This window comes from Phanerochaete carnosa (genome assembly GCF_000300595.1).
Source record: "Phanerochaete carnosa HHB-10118-sp unplaced genomic scaffold PHACAscaffold_8, whole genome shotgun sequence".
Lineage (NCBI taxonomy): Eukaryota > Fungi > Basidiomycota > Agaricomycetes > Polyporales > Phanerochaetaceae > Phanerochaete > Phanerochaete carnosa.
In genome coordinates, this window is record NW_006767635.1 from 357,453 (window position 1) to 376,023 (window position 18,571).

Here is an 18,571-nt window from a genome sequence, read left to right on the forward strand (position 1 = left end):
CCTTGTCGGGTAGCGCACGCGTAGAGGCTCAGGAGTGCCTGGTAGTACCCAGCGGCAGCGCACACATTTTAGGGGTCACTACGGTATGCCAGAAATTATATATTGGTTATTCAAGCTACAATGTGCAAATTTGTATGCGGGACACACACCTATGTCATTACTGGACTAAAATTAGATTAATGCACCGAAGAGCAGCACTCCAAGGCAAACTCGTGTGGATGTTCAAGCTCAAGCTCAAGAGGTGTCTGCCGAAGTACAAAGATGTCTGCCCTAAAGTGTTGGATGATGGCGCGACGGACAAAGGTAAGCGCTCGAACATCTCGTCGTCCCAGCTTCCACATCAGCCCATGGTAATGCAGCTCGACCATCCCTTCGGTATGCTGCCAAGACTATAGCCGTCACTGACTCTCCGCCTTCCCTGGGACTCTGGAAGAACAGACAAGAGCTGGCTGTGGTAGTCGAAGCTCGCGATATTCCCGGACCCCAAGCATACTGCTACCGACATGCCGCGTTACCATCGGCGGAGCAAGCAAGAAAAATGACAGTGCGCCCTAGGGCCGTGCCCTGTCTCGCTGAGTAAGGAGCTTGTGGACTGCGCGGTAAGCATCACGAACTGCAAGCGGCTGCGGAGGGCCGGGTTGTCCTTTGCCATTATATTCTTTCTTTAGCCAACATATCACTGATTTTTGGACCTATCAGGCTAGCATGTGCACATGCTAGACTCGGATACAGGTGGACGCGGACAGCAGGGTTATACAGGTGGCAGACAAGGTAAGTATTCTCTCTGCACGACTTGGCTATTACTGAGCTAATTTTGCACTAGCTCATAGAAATCCGGCTATGCTGATCTCTCCACCATGTCCCTCATAACTATCAAGTCCAATGCCGCTTCCCAGGCTGAGTAGGGTGACCACCGCTGAAGAGCCTGGTACTTAGGTGTGAGTACTGCCTTCTCTGTTGTTACCATGAATAGCTCTAACTCATGCTGCAGATGTACTCTTATGCTTACTGTTTATGCTGCCGAAGTTGTGATGAGTATATGACTATGAGAGGGAGGTGTAGCATACCAACATGTACCTAACATAATATATGTTTAAATATATGTTTTCCCTCATTAACATCTATGGTGCGACTGTGTGCGCCGCGCCCCCGAAAGTGGTAACAATCTACTCGCACCTACAAACAAGCTACTGCCATACTGCGGTGAACTACTGAGCAAAGGCGGGTAGCTACTGGTGCCACGGAGGCGCAGCGAGAGCCACAGAGGGCTGCCGAATCGGGTACCATTCTACCAGTCTACCAGAACCCCGCAGCACCCGAAACGCTGTGTGGCGCTGGCGTTTTTCCCTGATGAGTCGCACCGTCGACTCTCCGGAAAGCTAGCGATACCGCAAGCAGCATGACATCGTGACATGTGTAACAGCCTGAAAGAAGTCAGCGTCGCAATTGTCGGGTGGTTTTTCCTCATGGTGCAACGGCTTCTCTGAACTAGATTGCACCTGAAAACTTGCACGTCTGCACTTCCCGAGCGTAACGAGCTTCGGCAATCTCCGTGCTACTGATGGGCGCTATGATCCTGTTCTTCGAGTGCCATTGGGGAATAGCCATCAGTGCCACTACAAGCTTTGTGCCGTCGCTATCTATCCAACTATGACTCGCAATGCTACCAGATCACGTCGTGATGTGGGGTGCTCGGATGCATTACACGGCACTTACAAACGAAAACCTACCGTTCCCCAGTGAAGTCACCAATCAATACTGTAAATGATGAGTACCTCACTGAGGCGACGCCGCGGGTGTGGCTATGTCTAGCCTTCGCTGGTGTTTTGCAGCGTGGCGATGTCAAAGCATGTCTTATCTTGACTAGATGCATGTTAAACCCTGTTCGATGTCTCTAGGGAAGAGTTCGGCTTCGTATCTTGGACGTCGGCCCGCCAGCTTGTGAGACCCGAGGCACTGTCTTCCTAGGCCAGTTTTTCCGATTCACCGCCGCGATACTCGAAGGCATGGACGCAACGCCATGTCACCATTGGTGCGGTAACGGAGCTCCATCCAGAGAGCACTCGTGGACTGCAAGTTATACTTATGTGTCCACGCAGTCGTGGTCTGCGCTATACAACCACCACCTCTTCAATCTCGTACAGGAAAGAACTAGCTTTGTGTAACAGGGGGTGAAGCTCAACTACCATTCCCGACAGTCCTTCCAGTAAACAAGGCACTATGACGACGCCTTTTATTCTGCTAAAGTTGTGCGTCCGCTTTTTCGTTTAGAGTTCAATAGCTCACCTATTTGACAGGTCTATCGGCGGGATTCGCCACGGTATCCCAAACAAATTGTTTGAACGTGACACTATCCGCGGTATGGGGTACCTGACCAGGGATATTACTATGGCTATGGTGCTCTGGCACTGGGCATATTATCTCGATGGCCATATTAGACTAAATGCAGGCATATCCAGTGTCTTCGACACGCTAGGCCTAGCAGTGATTAGATGATGCGCATAGTTAGTCTAGTAAGAGGTCTCCGCTATGCTTGCACATAGTTTAATACTGACGTTACATCGACTCTAGCTGGTGGCTTCAAGGCTTAGTCTTCACAGGAATATGGGTTATAGGTCACGAGGTGCGTCTTTACATCACGTACCAATAATATGGCTCAATTCAGCATACAAGTGTGGTCATGGAGCTTTCTTCGACAAGCAATGGGTATGCGACACTGTAGGATTTGTGTGTACCATAATATTCAGCATATGCCACCGCTCCCTGATCTGTAGATTAGATCGTGCACACGGCCCTCTGGACTCCGTACTGCAGCTGGAAGATTTCGCACCATCGACACCACAGCAATCACGCATCCATGGAGCGAGACGAAGTTTACGTACCTTGGACAAGAGCAGAGCTGAATATCCCCGACGACGAGGATGGCACCGTCAACTACGAGGAATATCTTGGTGACACACCCTTGTACACTTTGGCCATGCTTATAGGCCAGCAGATGTTCGCATTCCCTGCGTATCTTTGTACGTTGCCAAATAAAATGTTGCACCGTAACACTGACAGACATTCCTAGTATATAACGTTTCCGGACAATGATCATATCCTCAGGGAACGAATCATTACGACCGTACGTTCTCAGACCCATCTGATAAAGCGCAATCGTTGAACTGGTTCGTCGCAGCCCGCTCTACACTCTTCTCCGATAACCAGAGAAATGCGGTCATCTTGTCGAACCTTGGTACACTGGCTATGATCGTTCTGACGTACTTCGCATGTGCGATCTGGGGACTCGCGGCGGTGGTCAAATACTACGGCATCCCATGGCTGTGCGTCAACCACTGGTTCGTCATGATAACCTACCTGCACCATACCGATTCCTCTTTGCCCCACTATCGTGCTGGGGCGTGGAAATTCGCCCGGGGGGCTGCCGCAACCGTTGATCGTGATTTTCTTGGCCGGATGGGCGACTTTTTCCTTCATGGTGTTGCGCATTTCCATGTTATCCACCACTTCTTTCCCAAGATGCCATTCTGTACGCTTTCATCGTGTTCATATAACATTCCGCACGCTCATGTACTTCAGACCATGGCCCTGAAGCCACACAGTATCTGAAGGTCATCATTGGGGACCAGTACCAGTTTTCATCAAAGTCCGTTTTCAAGGCACTCTGGGACAACTACAACGATTGCCAATTTGTTGAGAACACAGGCAAGCATATTTTATACGATCTAGCATTATGGCTGCATATATTTCGCTACTGATATCATGGTCCTAGGGGACGTAGTTTTCTACCACAACAGGACTGGACGGTCTCTCAAAGAGGCACCTACGAGTATTGGAGAAGAGGCAGACTGATAGGGGCTGCGGGATATGAGCGATCTGAAGTCGACGCTGCGAGTGCTGCCTGTATCTGTGGATGCTGTACGCGTACCACAGTGTGCGGATATGCGGACCTATGTAAGCTGGTGCGCCACCGCGCAAAACCGCCGCGACTCAACAATCTATGAGAATTTTCTTGTTTCGCCGCTTCTGTTCGACGGGGGCCTTGCTATTTCCTGGCATTTCAGACGCTGTTCAGGGTTTGCAAAGCTGCATACGAAGCAAAGCACGGCATTTTCAGGCGCTTCCGCGGTGAGCGTTCGCTTACATAATCATCCGCTGGCGGGATTCGGAGCTAAAATTAAACGCCCACTGGCACCGCGACCTGAGCACTGGCATTGCTAGAAGACCTATCTTGGAAGCTTGAGAAAGATGACATAGAGCTATTAGGTCAGTCGTCGTTGTCTTCGATTCGACGGAGAATGCCACTGACCAGCACAATGGTACATCACTTTGACTCATCGTCCTAGGCTCAACCTGTGTACTGTCCGTGCGGTCGCTAGTAGCTCATCAGCGTAAGGACCATGCTTCTGACGAGTCAATGATGTTGTTTCATCAGTTCCTTCAGCCCGTCACACGCCGCATGCGCAACGTACTTCGGCTGCCTTGTGGCTACTAGAGCAGCATGTCAATTCGTTGGCTGGACGAACCAGACAGTAGAACCCTTGGCATCTGGTATGTCATCGCGTACTGATACCTTGTCTACGGAAGCACAGTAAATAACGATGGACGACTCGGAATCGCTCGAGTAGTGTCTTCCATTCGAGTCGGAGGCTCGTGCATCACTTTAGTACGTCGAATCCGTATGTGATAGGGTCATTTTTAGATTCACGACGCTCAAAATCGCCGTCGACTTTGCGTGGCAATAGCCACCAATCGTAATGTATCCATCATGTGTTGAGGTTCTTCCTCAGCACGCGCACGATGCTTCAGCACGGACCAATTCTTACGGCATATGAATAGAACACAGCCTTCATTTCAGCAACCTGGGGATGCACGCTGCGATTTGTTCGGCGTCCCGTGGCCACAAACAATCATTCGCATCTATCTCTGCATCATGTCCCACACTACTTCCGAGAAGATGCAGGTCGTGTTGCCTGTCACATAAAGTTATCGGTAAGATCTCGGCACAACGCTGGCAAAACACGACCATATGAGATAGATGGAGCAATCGTATCAAGCTGTGAAGCAGATCTTGTATCAACGTAACACCGGCGTTTAGACAGCGCTGAGCGTCCCGGTGTAAAGCTTTGGCCTAGGCACCCGTCACATCATGTGAAGCAACGGTCCACCCGTTAATCTACGTGAAGGGAAAGCTTTCTGCCCCTTATCCGCGGGGCACGCGCGAAGCTCACCAGTATCTGAGCGACCTTCGGAGAGCTTTGACGCCCGCATGAGCGGTGTCGCCCACAAACCTTGTGGCATAAGTTAGTGTGATGCTAATCCGCCACTTGATACCTCCTTTCAAGCCGACGGTCAAGATACCTGTCTCCAAGACTCTCCTAGCTCTACGGACGCTCAATAAATAGCGACATTTGTACGCGGGTCCACACCCAGCACCTCAACCTTACGATATGGCGATCAACTTCGAAATTTTCATGGGTCCTCTCCTTATCCTGGTGTGCATCGCGCTAATGTACGTCTACCATTGTTTGGCAGTGAGACGGCTTACGAATTTTTATATAGATTGTTTGGCGTATTTTGTGCTCAGGTCTACTCATACTGGACGACATACGAGCACGATCCCCTCAACATCAAGCTGCTGGTGTTAGCTTTGAGGTATGAATCGCCAAGCTGTGCATGGGGCTACATATTCTCATGCAAATTCTCTCGTGATCAGTGTGCTTGAATTCACTCATAGCGCCCTATGCCTGCACATCCTGTTTGAATACTTCATTTCGGATATCGGTAATCCTGCTGCCCTCGGCGGGATTGTATGGTGCGTCAAAATTGAGGCATTATCTTAACCTCATAACACTGATCACGCATTACGCAGGAGCGTCGGGGTATGAAGTAACCTGTTTCGATGTCGACTAAGACGAGCTAACACGAAACGTTTTGCGTCCAGGTCACAGTCTTCATTGAGGCACGCACGATGCTCTCTCACCATACTTACCACATACTCATGTCGCACAATCCCAGATATTTATCGTCACATTGTCCCAAGGGTACGTCACTTGCTTTGCTTTCGGTTGACTTATGTTCCAAATTACTCAGGTTTTCTATCGTGAGAATCTGGCAATGTAGGCCTCTGCTCATCCACAGCCTTCGTCCTCGCTGACTTTGATTAAGTGAGCGAAAGAAATGTCTATGCTACTGCAACAGCAGTAGTACTGCTATTTTTCCGTGTTGGTATGTGTGTTTCCTGCCGCCTGCTCTGTACTGTGCTAAAGAAATCTCACAGCCTTTGGTTTCGGTACGTTTTTCCTTTCATGGGAGGGCGTACGACAACCTGATATTCACGCTGCTCCAAACTTGGACACAACAGCAACTGGAACACTGCTGTGCGTTCGATATCTGTTTAACAAACCGCCGCTGATATTGAATCTCTAGCTACGTTTATCGCACTTGGGACGAGTTCCATTCCCACTTGGGATCGTTTGTAAGCATGAGTTCCGCTTCAGCTTGGACTGTCTCACTTTTGTATGTCAGGCAACCTTCAATTGCGGCCTGGCTTTGGCAGCAGTCGTCGATTTGGTAACCACGGTCCTGCTCACGTATTATTTACGTCGCAATAGGCCCGCCTTCAGACGGTGCGTGCGCTTGTAACGGCGCTGCACCATGCTCATTGACATACAATAATAGATCGAGATTCGTTATCCAGAAGCTGATTTTTTACACCGTCAACACTGGTGCCCTCACAATGTACGTGCTCGCAAGTTTTGCTGAAAACAAAAGTTCACACTGCACGATGGCCAGGTTATTCTCCGTAACCACTTTATTCTTGGTACGATCGTCGATGCCGTTCAACCGCATCTCAGACAAAACCTGACTGTATCTTCTAGTTCCGCTTTCTCGGGACTAGTCTCATGTTTGGCGGTATGGTGGAGATTATCAGCAAGCGTACGTCTCAGTCACTCGCACATGACGCCGTCATGACATAATGACATTGACCGATGTTACTCATGCTCTGCAGTCTATGCAAATTCCACCCTTGCACTGTTCGTTCCTTAGCCAACCAAGTCTTGTTACGATCTGACTTTTTTTTTTGACAGCCTGAATGCGAGACAACGCATCAAGAATCAAGCGGCGGCGGACACATCGGGTATCAATTCAATCCCTCTCGAACTCCGCGGTGGAAGCAGCAGCGGCACCTCACAAATTCAAATCACGCATCCAGTGCGTACCCAAGACAAGGCTTTCCCCTCGTTAACAATGTTTATTGACCGTCTATCACACAGACCAGAGTGAAAGTTGACATATTCAGAGAAGTGTCGACCTCCGCTGTAAGTCTTCTTTCGTTTCGTACCACTGTCCTCGATAACTCTTTCCAAATTTCCAGGGAGATCCCGGCATGTCTACGCCGCGCGAGAACGGTCTGGATACGAAGGGCGCCTATGAAATGGCATAATGTAGAGCGCCATAGGAAAGAACGTATGAAAGCGACGCACGCCCGAAATGGCTATCCGAGCGAGTGGGTTTGGTTCTATGTTTGCCTCGGACACTATGCAGTGTTACTTCCTAGGTAGTCTTTCACAGGTTCGTTTTCGGCGTATAGGTGGCAGCGATGAAATGGCCGCCTCTCTCCACTACAAAACGATGTATACCTCAACCATGAGCCTCACGTCCTGAGTAGTTGCAGAATTCTATGCTTTATGATGACTTATAGAACCCACCGAATCGAACCGTTGGCACGATCATGATAGCGAAATGTGCACCACATGCCTAGGATTCGACATCACCAATAAATGTCACGTTTACGCTTAAGCTCATGTCAAACATTTGATCAACAACGAGCTTCACACCATAAAGGTACCTAAGCACTGTATGCATCAAAGACGGCATGCAAGACAGTTTCGTTTTCGCGTAGCTCGGGCTTCTCGGTCAGAGCGAGGTCTGGCAACGGCCTGGGCAGAGAATGTCCATCTATCACGCTGCTCGTGCTGTCTATCTGTGCGTCAGAGAGTGATCATCCGCTGTGTTCTCAAAATCTTCTCGTCAAACGGGTGTCCAACCACCTGTCAACAGCCCGAGTATTGCAAATAGTCACACAACCCGGAGCCGAGAGCTGTCCATTGTCAAATGGAAATACTACGTGCTCACGATAGTTCAAGGCTCTACCCGTTCTGTTCAGAAGGAATGTGATGTTTGATATTCGCCGCAGCCTCCGTTGATTGCTGCAGCATCGAACCTACTTCAGACAGCGGCAGATCACGGCGAGCGTAACGCGAACCAGCAGACTAACCAGACATCAATGTACGCGGCACATGGTATCGAGAGGCCCAAGCTCCGAGCAGTTCTATCTGGAATGCCGCAATGTGAGTATCCCATCTGACCGGCCGACTTTGTTTGACTCACCAGTACTCACGAGTGACAGTGGCATTCTTACTGGTGCTGGTGTTTCAATTGACAGCCAAGCGTTACCTGTCTCTGGGTCTAGCATGTGATAACGGGGCAAACATGCGCGATTTCGGCGCATACGGTGGTGATTGGCAACATCGAATGTTGGTGCGTACAGGCTGACATTCCGTGGGTGTGCAGAATGCTCGCAGGCCGGGTCCTGGCAGGACGATGAAGGTATGCGCATTCTACCAGAAGGGCTCTCACAAAAGTCAGCAGAAGGCCGTCTTCGTAAATGTTCTGAGCGCTGCAGTGGGTTTGGAAGCGATCCACAGTGCACTACTGTTCTCGGTGTTTTCGGAGCACGGGCCTGGTAACATGCCGAACTTCCTGGCAGGCTCCGACGCAAACAGCCAGACGTTGAAGCCAGCTTTGAGCTAAAAGGAGTGTTTGCACCCGTGTCATCTTATAAGATCATGGGGCCTTGAGGTTCTGATGCGAGTCTTGTCCGGCTCCGTCGATCGGATCTTGCTTACATAATAGGCCGCGCCGGTCGCTGAGACCTCCAGTTTCCGGGAAAGGACTCACACTTATCGTACATATGCCTTGTACAGCCCTATTGATGAATCCTGGTCTGGGGTGTCAGGAAGCTCTTCTCGCAAAGCCGTAACCGCGAAGCGTCGACCCATCCATATCCAACCATCCGTGCCGTCCCATGCTTGCGCCTTGGCTGTCACTGGCTCACTTATAACTGTGCCTTAGCACATGTTCTTCCAAGCAGTGAGTCGCTCCCTCCGCTCAACATCTCTCTTGCTCCACCTGCTAGCGAACCATCTGACATGTCAGACCACCAGGTCGCCTCTCCGCCACTCGACGGTTCCATTTCCGTTATCCCTGGGTTCATAGACTTCCAAGCGCAGAATAATGGCGAGCGTCCGTGGGTCGTCTTTCCGGCCGGTACGCCCGTAGAGTCAGTTTCCTACGCGCAATACTCCGAGGCAACCCAGAGAGTAGCTTGGGCTCTCCGGCCTGACGGCACTCGCGCGAACGGTGAAATTGTTGCCGTTATCGTTCATTGCGACACCATCCTATACCTTGCTCTTCTCAGTGGGCTTGTCAGGGCCGGATTTATCGTGAGTAGACCGTTCGTACCAGCATTAGATGCAAACTCATGGAGCACATGACTACCTTCCCTATAGCCGTTCCCTATGTCTCCCAAGAACTCTGTTCCTGCTTTCGCAAACATGTTGAAAAAGACGGATTGTCACCATATCATTACCCAGCCTGTCTTCGATCCTGTCATTTCCGGCATCAAATCTGAGATTGCATCCGATCAATTCCAGATTAGAGTCGACGAGCTTCCGGGCCTTCACGACATCTTTCCTCAGTTTTCTGGAAATCCTGGCGCACTCCGCACCCAAACATTCTCACCCCCCAGTAAACCTCATTCAGCGGACGATATCGTCCTCTACCTGCACTCCTCCGGTTCCACTGGTTTTCCCAAACCTGTCCCTCAGCGGCAGAAGGCCGTGCTCGAATGGTGTATCTCATGTATGTTGCGACATGCTCTGTGTTTATGCCAGACACTGATCGCCCCGTAGCGCCTATTTCCGACACTCGGAAACATGGTGTTGTCTGGGGCTCGATGCCTCTGCCCACTTTCCATACGATGGGTTTATACATGCAATTCTATACTCCCCTGGCGACAGGCTTTCCTGTTGGATTGTACTACCCCATGGCACCTGCTCCGCCTGTCGCGCCGAGCCCACTTAACATCATCGAAGCCTGTAAAGGAGCGAACGTAACCGGGGTTGCTATTGTTCCGGCTCTTATCGAGGTACGCCTGTTCGAGCCGCAGCGACTGCTTTGTTGATATCAGAGAGGGCAGGCGTGGGCGCAGTCTGAGGATACCATCAGATATCTCGCAACACTGGACATCCTTGTACGTCGCTGTACTTATTGCACCGCAATCTCTTAGCCGACCTCGTTTCTAGGCTTACGCTGGGGGGCCTCTATCGAAAACGAGCGGCAACAAGCTTGTTGCTGCGGGCGTTCGTCTCTGCTGCGTATATGGTGGAACAGAGTACGGCGTTCACACCAAAATACTCGACACCGATTATAGCTTAGGACCTGAGGCGAGCTCGAGGACGAAAGAGGACTGGGAGTGGGTATCGTTCCCAGACTACCCTAAGTGCAGATGGATTCCTCAGGGCGATGGCACGTACGAGCTGCAGTTCTTGGTATGTCAATGTCTTCTGCCGTTACACTCTATAATCTGCTGACATGTAAGATCAGACGTGTGAAGGACATACACCTGCTATCGAGAATCTCCCCGATGCCAGGGGTTATGCTACCAGCGATCTTTTCGTGCCTCACCCAACGAAGAAGGGACTGTGGAAGATGTGCGTCTTTTTGATACTCGTATTTGCTGCCTCTGACGTCGCCATTCTGCAGAACTGGGAGGAAGGATGATGTTATTGTTCTGGGAACGGGTAATGACGCTTCGTACCTCTTGTCTTGATGTCTCTACTAACTAGGTGCTTTAGGCGAGAAAGTTGTGCCCATTCCTCAAGAAGGCCTGATTGCTTCGAGTCCCATGGTCTCCGGTGTCGTCGTGTTCGGGCGAGCCAAGAACACTTGTGGCGTTCTCATCGAACCACGTCCGGAGTTCACTGTCGATCCAGGGAACCTTGGTGCATTGGTAGACTTCAGAAATAAGATTTGGTGGGCCTTGCGTTTTGAAATATACTCGGACGACCATTGATCATGGGTTACTTAGGCCAGCAGTCGAGAAAGGAAACGCGATTGCCCCTTCATTCGCGCGCATCTTCAAGGAGATGATTATAGTCACTAGTCCTGACAAACCCTTACCTCGTGCTGCAAAGGGGACGGTCATTCGCTTTCAAACCATCCAGCTCTATTCCGAGGAGATTAACGAACTGTAGGTGACCCTACGCTTATAGGCCCCATGCATGCTCAAAATATCTCCAGGTACAAGACAGTAGACAACAGCGCGGACACGAGGGGCATAGCGCCACCTGCATCATGGTCTGTTGAAGACATCGAGCCGTGGCTTATAAGCCATGCCGCCTCGATCAACAATGGCACTGAGATTTCCCCTTCGCGGGACATGTTCGACCAAGGTTTTGATAGGTGCGCTCTACGTAAATATCCTCAGTTTTATGGCCCTCATTCTCTGCTATAGTTTGCATGCTACCTTCCTGCGCAACCGCATCATAGGGACTATGCGTGCAAGCCAGGACCTAGACGTTCAGCAGGCAACAGCGCGTGTATCTCAGAACTTTGTATTTGACCATCCGAGTCTGCGCGCCCTTGCCAGCGCGGTCGCGGGCACAATCCTCTCCAAAGCTCCAGTCAGCGAGCAGGATACCCTGAAGGAAATCTCCCAGATGCTGGATCACTACGTTCGCCATATTCCGACCCCAGAAGTCGTTTCTAGCATCGCTAGCTCTGCTGATATCGTTATCTTACTCACCGGCTCGACTGGGAACATTGGGTCGCACATCCTCGCTGCGTTACTTCGTGAACCAAGGGTTAAACGCGTGTATGCGCTCAACCGCGGCTCTGACATCCGAGCGCGTCAAGCAGTCACATTCGACAATAGAGGCCTTTCCACTGATCTCCTCTCCGATGCCAAATATGTACCGCTCAGTGGCGACGTCACTGTGGAGGGTTTCGGCCTGGACTCTATCGCTCTCAAAGAGGTTGGTATCTTCGCTTTACTTTCCGCTGAATACCAGCCTAATCACATATTATGTAGCTGAAAGATAACGTCACACATGTCATCCACAACGCCTGGCGGGTCGACTTCAACCTCTCCCTCCCGTCCTTTGATAAGTATGTCGCCAGCACTTCGCAGCTCGTTGACTTCTGCGCCTTGTTCTCGCACTCGGTGAAGCTTTATTTCACGTCCTCGATCGCCGCCGCCGCCGGCTGGGATATCTCCCGTGGACCAGTTCCAGAGGTTGCCCTAGACGACCCTAAAGCTGCTGCTGCGAATGGTTATGGCGCGTCGAAATTCGTTGCTGAGAACGTCAGTACCATAGGTGATTCTATTTCCGGCATACCTGACGAGTGCGGACCTCCTAGATCCTGTCAAAGGCTGCCAAGAATGGTCTCCAGGCCGTCTCGCTTCGCATCGGCCAGGTCTGCGGATCCAAGACTACCGGCGCGTGGGCGACGAGCGAATGGGTGCCGATTGTGATCAAGTCCAGCGTGGCACTGGGAATGCTACCAGCATTAGATGGCGTACGTTACCCACACCCGCCTGACGTCGCTGGGTCTGATTATTTTCTAGGTCGTATCTTGGATCCCAGTGGACGTGGTGATTGCTTCTCTCATTGACCTCGTCACGTCGGACAGGCCCCTTCCCGAGCTTGTCAATATCGTCCATCCCCATCCTACAGAGTGGCACGTCGTATTCGAATGTATCAACGGCCGGCTTGGCCAGCAACCTCTCCGCATGGTGCCATTCAAAGACTGGCTTCATGCCGTCGAGGCTGTCGCAGCCGCTGAGAGACCCGAGGATCTCGAGCGAGTGGTGAGTGGGACGCCACTAGCGAATGGGCTGGCCCCCTAACCCTTGAAACCTTCAGCCTGCCGTGAAGATCTTACAGTTCCTTCAAGGCATCGCCGCAAGCGAAGCACGGGCAGCCGCCACACAAGGCGAGCTGTTCGTGGAGGCAGGAGGAGTTCCTACGTACGATACGGCAAACCTGCGTCGGCTCAGCCCTTCCACAGATACTCTTGAACCGCTCGGAGAATTGCACGCTCGGGCGTGGGTGGACTATTGGAAAAAGAAGGGTTTCTTGAATTTATGATAGATACCAAGACATAGAGGATTTCAGGATCGCCTCTTGTACCATTCAGCGCTGTTCTAAGTGATTCCATGTACCAATATTGAATTTTATCATCAGTTCAGCTCAGGAGAGTCAGACTTGAAGTGGGTCTGCAATTTGGTCGGCTCCGTGCGTTTTTTTCCTCGGATAGCCTTGTGTCTCGTTAAAGTAATAAAGCTTCTGCACTCCGTTCTCAGGCCGTTGGTTCCGTACTGGAGCTGGAAGACCTCACACCACTGCCACCACATGAGCCATGCGTCCATGAAACGCGAGGAGAACTGGCTGCTGCCCACAAGAAGTGAGATGAAGCTTCGGCCCCGGGCCAGCACGAACCAGAAAGACATCGATTATGAGGAGTACTTTGGCGACGCGCCACTGTACACGTTGGTCCGCTCGATATCACGACAGCTCATAGGTCTCTCCGCATACTTAGATAAACAAATGAGCATCTGTCTCATTGGACTTCCGCTGACTCTGTCTTCGCATGGCCAGTCTCCAATGTCGCAGGAAACAAGGAGTACACGAGGTGGGCCAGCCACTTCAATCGTAGGTTATTCATTGCATGATGCATGTACTGGATACCCATTCGTACTACTGTAGCGGAGTGAACGGTACAAACCGGCCAGGGAGGCGTGACAGTTAACTTGCCCTCCATGCTACAAACCGGCCAGGGGTTATGCGTGACATGTTAGTTTGTGGGGGAAAATATTGGAATCCTATCTGCAACTACAGCCCTTGCTGAAGGCTTGAAAGCAATTAAAAGGCCAGAGAAATGGCCATACTGCCTATAAAAACTAGCTTATGCTCCCTTCAGACCCTCGAAAAGCCATGAAGCGTGACAAGAAGACCGGAATTACAAACCGGTGAGGGGGTGCGTTATGCGTTACGGTTTGTACCGTTCGCTCCGCTACAGTATGTGGCAAATTGTGTGTTATCTGAGGAACATCAACGTAAAGTTGTTTTGCTGTCCGACCTCGGTGTAGCTATAATGGCATGCCTATTGCGCAGTACAGCTGGCAAGTGGGGCTAGCTTACTGTTTTGAAAGTACTACGGCATCCCTTGGGTACTTGCCAACCACTGGCTTGTCATGATTATCTACCTGCATCACACAGACCCTGCCTTACCACATTACCGCACCGGCGCTTGGACGTTCTCGTGCGGGGCCACTGCTACGATGGACCGAAATTATCGATGAATTGTCAACGTCAAAGGGATTAGCCTGAGATCCCATGGTATTCTTAACCATCCCGTGCCTCTTCGACTAATTTCATTGCCTCTGGCGAGCGAGTGACAATCTTGCACTTGAATTGATGCGGGGGACTATTTGCAGACAGAGCCTTAGCAAGATGCAAGGCGTAAGAGAGGAGGAACCGCCGTACCTCGTTAAGCCGGAGGACCACAGCAACGCAGGCTCGACGTCCTTTCCATATTCGTCGCGCGCCTTCGCGATATTGAATACTGCGAGTACGCGCACGACCATGCAGAGGAGCGTGGCCTGCGCAACGCCCTCGCCGGGGCACACCCTGACCGGAACGTACGCCGTCAGCAAAAAAAGGGTTAAAGTAAATTGGGTGGGACGCAGACGTACCGGCGACCGAAGCCGAACGCGAAGCGCGAGCTGTCCTGCGCGTTCTCAGGCGGCAAGAAGCGTTCCGGCCAGAACGCGTCGGGGTCCTTGTACACCGTCTCGTCGTGCATCGCCGCCATGTGAAAGCTCCTCAGTCCCCGTCTTGCTGGACGCGAGCACGAACGCACCAGATGTTCGCGATGAGCGCGGTGCCCGCTGGAATTTGGTAACCTCGATACACGTCATCTTTCGCCACCACATGCGACACTGAGAGCGCGGTAAGTCGCGGGTGTGTAAAAGAGAGTGAGACCACGGGGCTTATCTATGGGCACGGCAGGTCGCCAACGCAGGACCTCTTTCACCACAGCGCGCACGTACGGCAGGGCATCACGGTCCTCGATGCCAGGCAGACGGTCTTTCCCTATCATACTGTCAATCTCTGCCTGGGCCTTCTTCTGCACCTTGGGAAAGACCACCATGCAGAGAAAAAAAGTAGACAGTGTGGCGGTAGTCTGTAATGAGGCGTGTAGCGCGATGTCAGCGGGGTTGCTGAGATGTATGTGTGCGTCTGCCGTACCGTGTCGACCGAGCCTGTCGTCAATTGTTTTTGTCATTTTTTTGGGTTAGGGAGAATGTAAGTAGGCTTCTAAGCTGACTGTGTAAAGGCACGTACTAGCGTTGAAACCCGCGGCAACCCATTTAATGTCTTCCTCGCTACTGCGCTCTTCTGGTGCCTCGTTCAGAAGATTCGCTGCGAACGATCTAGGGGCAGTTCCTTCCTTCTGCGGCGCTATTGGTTCGACGTGACTGCGGGTTCATGAAAACTGCAAGACTACAACGCACCACCTGGCGCTTCACCACCTCGAAGGGCGTATCGACCATCTTTTTCGTTGCATCCCGAGCCTGTAAGCCGAGTCGCCTGAAATTTGCGCCTGGAAACCACGGAGGCACGTGCTTCACTAAGAACAGCATGTCAGTGGTGTCAACATGTTTAATGAGTGGGACGCACAAATGGGGAGGGCGTCGACCAGAAAGAGCCCAGGCAAAGCGGCGATTGCGAACAGATCCAAGACTTTCTCAGTGTCTTCCGAAAGCGCATTGAGCTCCTTGCTCTCGTGCTCGAATCCATAAGCGATCTGCTGAGCTACAGTTCCGATTGTACCATAGGAAAGGAAGGGTCAGCTTCAGCTTCCATTTAGGCTTGTGCATACGCACCGTCAGAAGTTGTTTGCATAGCCATTCGGATTATCGAGCAGTCTGCCCAGCGACTTGCCAATTTTCTGCTCAACCAAGGGCCGGTACTCCCACGCCACCTGACTATTCAGACCAGTCTTAAGCAGCTTGCGATAATTCTTGAAGCGCTCGCCGTACGGCATGAGCGGGACGGTCTCGCTCCAGCCCATTCTTCAGCGACGAAATGCTCAGTAAATATCACTTCGATATACGGATAGCAATCGTACTCACAGGTCACCCGCCATAGTGAGGTGTGGACGGGAGGAGTACAAGCTGGAGCGGGTTTAAAACAAGTCGCCTATTGCTTTAGCAGAGTTGAGCAGGATAACCGGCTTGTTCAACGCCCAGAAGGTGCTGATGTCGCCTACCACAATCGTTCAGCAAGCGCGTCGTGGCATTCAAAATGACAGATGCATACCATATAACTTGCCCCACTCAGCATATTGCAGGCATTCCTGCGCATGATTTTTTGGTAGCTGGATAATGTTTCCCAGCAATGGGACTGGTTTTGGTCCGGGAGGGAGTCCACGGTTACCGCGCGTCACATAGTGCCGAAGAACCAAGCCCACGACGAGGAGGAAAGAGCTGAATATAACGATGTCTATGAGACGCAGTGGCATACTGCTCAGGGTGAATCTGCAGGAAGGGTCCAGTCAGCCACTGGACTGGCATAAAGGCGAAGATTCCTACTGGGAAGGTGTCACCTCCTTGCCCTCTTTTGGGCCCACCGAGGATCTTGGAAACATCCATCCAAAGGCCGAATGCTCAGAAGCAGAAATTGATAGAATACACAACGGCGCGATCACCGTCAACGATACCAGTGTGTGCTCAACATGATACGCCTATGCTCCCACTTCCAAGTCGGTGAGCGTTCGAGTCTATGAGTAAACTCGGGGTCCTGGCCGAGTTAACTCCGCGCGGAAAAAGCCGAAGGCAGCCCTTGGGTACCGAACCTCGAGCTTTCAGTAGGCGTATAGGTATTCCTAGTTTCTCGATCCCTACAGGGCGCAGACCTCTACCTTTTTTTTTTTTTTTTCTGCTTTGACCTCAGCAGTGAGTCAATGATCAGCACGAAGTGCTCATAACATCAGGATACTCGGCAACAAAATACACTTGTGCTGTAATCACAGCCGCACAGATTAATACTATCTGCCACGGTTGAAGCGTCGCCATCCCTGATATCGTCCGACTGGGTGAGATCCGACGATGGCATGAGGGTGAGTTAACGTAAGTCTGGAATCACCGGGAATAAATCGAGTCAACTTCTTGAATCATAATGATATATGACTCTGCCTTCCATGTCGTACAGTGCTCGAAATTTCAACTTAGGGCCCCGTGCTCAATCTTTGCTGTGCATCAAACGTTTGAGAATGCACCGGGAACAAACCTACGGTATATGTTAGGCTGGTGACTCTCCTACAGAAGCGGGTCGTTGATGCACAGGGGCAGGGGGGTAGCGAAGGAGAATTCGAGACTTTCGACGTCAACGCTTCAACACCCGAGTACCTGATTCTCCTTCTTCAGGGATGCTGAAGTTTGAATTTGAACTCGCAGGTACAGTGCCACGAAGCCACTTGGAACCGTGTGAGGTGAAAGCGAGGCCTGTGTGCCCGCCCGATTGCAATCCCCTTCTCTGAAACGCACAAGTTACATAACTTAGAGTCGTGCATGCGGGATACAGTAAGATTATTTTTATTTTGTTCCTGTATTCAAAGCGCATACAGTAAAAGTCGCGGCGACCGCCAGCCGGGCATCTGATTTAGCGCCTTCGGAGGCGCGCAGATAATAGTACCTCGTCCGGCCTGTATTAACTGTATTCCTGGCTCGAACTATCGTCTATCGATCTCAAACCACAACGCCCGTGACAGCTCTTCTTATCGGCCGTCTTCAGAGGCTATTGCAGGCCTATGCGAAGACCCCGTACACCGCGAGCTTATCAAAGACGCTCTCGGCCCGGGAGAGACGAACAGATCAAGATCAGTCATGTATATGATTTGAGAATCACATCAATTGTTGCCTTAACACCCAGGACACAGAGTATGTTTCACTACGGGCATCCCCAGATTTCAGGGGGCCCGAAATGTCCCAGACAAGGCATCCAAAATGTAACATTTCGGGAGACTTTCCAGCAACTTTCCCGAGTGCTGAAATGCTCACTTTTCTGTCACTTTTGAGGCAATTTCTCTTGTCGGCAAAGGCTGTCTGTCACGCGCTTTGAAATAAACCTGAAACATCCCAGTTAGGCAGGCTGTACTGGTCATATGAGTGTCCCGGAAATTGCCGGGAAAGCCATCATTACTGATGGCTTTGTAATACATTTCAGGACATCAGGAACAAGCGCTTTTGGAGATTCGGAAATTTAACAGACCAAAAAACTGATGATAGTCCTGAAATACTCTTAAAATGTCTCGAGCAGGTATAATTAAGGCACTCATAAAATGTATGTAACAAATTACCTTTTATGGTTGCTGAAACTATATCTGCCATGTCCATTTCAGGCCCATTTCAGGCCCATTTCAGGCCCATTTCCTATCT

At 51.1% G+C, this 18,571-nt stretch overlaps 5 protein-coding genes across 5 annotated transcripts; 4 read left to right on the top strand and 1 right to left on the bottom strand.

Annotated features, from left to right (window-relative positions):
• Window positions 1-2,220: 2,220 nt before the first annotated feature.
• PHACADRAFT_186478 (uncharacterized protein) lies at window positions 2,221-3,838 on the top strand (the record flags this gene model as incomplete). The annotated part of the gene is made up of 7 exons (XM_007398591.1): window positions 2,221-2,249; window positions 2,298-2,484; window positions 2,572-2,623; window positions 2,666-2,706; window positions 2,780-3,020; window positions 3,137-3,529; window positions 3,580-3,838. The coding sequence occupies 7 exons, from the start codon at window positions 2,221-2,223 to the stop codon at window positions 3,756-3,758; spliced, it is 1,122 nt and encodes a 373-aa protein (XP_007398653.1). The 3' UTR covers window positions 3,759-3,838.
• Window positions 3,839-5,275: 1,437 nt separating this feature from the next.
• Window positions 5,276-7,722, top strand: PHACADRAFT_186479 (uncharacterized protein). The gene is made up of 17 exons (XM_007398592.1): window positions 5,276-5,512; window positions 5,563-5,655; window positions 5,717-5,819; window positions 5,939-5,962; window positions 6,019-6,044; window positions 6,094-6,119; window positions 6,169-6,228; window positions 6,281-6,380; window positions 6,430-6,478; window positions 6,529-6,629; window positions 6,682-6,741; window positions 6,796-6,823; window positions 6,882-6,939; window positions 7,013-7,037; window positions 7,092-7,215; window positions 7,278-7,322; window positions 7,379-7,722. The coding sequence occupies exons 1-17, from the start codon at window positions 5,451-5,453 to the stop codon at window positions 7,445-7,447; spliced, it is 1,053 nt and encodes a 350-aa protein (XP_007398654.1). The 5' UTR covers window positions 5,276-5,450; the 3' UTR covers window positions 7,448-7,722.
• Window positions 7,723-8,114: 392 nt separating this feature from the next.
• On the top strand, window positions 8,115-8,817 carry PHACADRAFT_186480 (uncharacterized protein; the record flags this gene model as incomplete). The annotated part of the gene is made up of 3 exons (XM_007398593.1): window positions 8,115-8,354; window positions 8,414-8,544; window positions 8,578-8,817. Exons 1-3 carry the CDS (start codon window positions 8,291-8,293, stop codon window positions 8,815-8,817), a joined length of 435 nt encoding a protein of 144 aa, XP_007398655.1. The 5' UTR covers window positions 8,115-8,290.
• Window positions 8,818-8,994: 177 nt separating this feature from the next.
• Window positions 8,995-13,319, top strand: PHACADRAFT_260612 (uncharacterized protein). Its single transcript, XM_007398594.1, has 16 exons — window positions 8,995-9,156; window positions 9,231-9,509; window positions 9,576-9,927; window positions 9,978-10,213; window positions 10,265-10,318; window positions 10,371-10,616; window positions 10,672-10,778; window positions 10,831-10,868; window positions 10,923-11,100; window positions 11,156-11,317; window positions 11,368-11,529; window positions 11,582-12,101; window positions 12,158-12,430; window positions 12,487-12,645; window positions 12,695-12,937; window positions 12,993-13,319. Exons 1-16 carry the CDS (start codon window positions 9,142-9,144, stop codon window positions 13,215-13,217), a joined length of 3,249 nt encoding a protein of 1,082 aa, XP_007398656.1. The 5' UTR covers window positions 8,995-9,141; the 3' UTR covers window positions 13,218-13,319.
• Window positions 13,320-14,292: 973 nt separating this feature from the next.
• PHACADRAFT_260616 (uncharacterized protein) lies at window positions 14,293-16,880 on the bottom strand. The gene is made up of 11 exons (XM_007398595.1): window positions 16,727-16,880; window positions 16,455-16,672; window positions 16,268-16,400; window positions 16,019-16,207; window positions 15,813-15,947; window positions 15,647-15,762; window positions 15,477-15,593; window positions 15,381-15,394; window positions 14,825-15,315; window positions 14,616-14,759; window positions 14,293-14,556 (listed from the first exon to the last, which is right to left on the bottom strand). Exons 9-11 carry the CDS (start codon window positions 14,941-14,943, stop codon window positions 14,475-14,477), a joined length of 345 nt encoding a protein of 114 aa, XP_007398657.1. The 5' UTR covers window positions 14,944-15,315; window positions 15,381-15,394; window positions 15,477-15,593; window positions 15,647-15,762; window positions 15,813-15,947; window positions 16,019-16,207; window positions 16,268-16,400; window positions 16,455-16,672; window positions 16,727-16,880; the 3' UTR covers window positions 14,293-14,474.
• Between the last annotated feature and the right edge of the window lie 1,691 nt (window positions 16,881-18,571).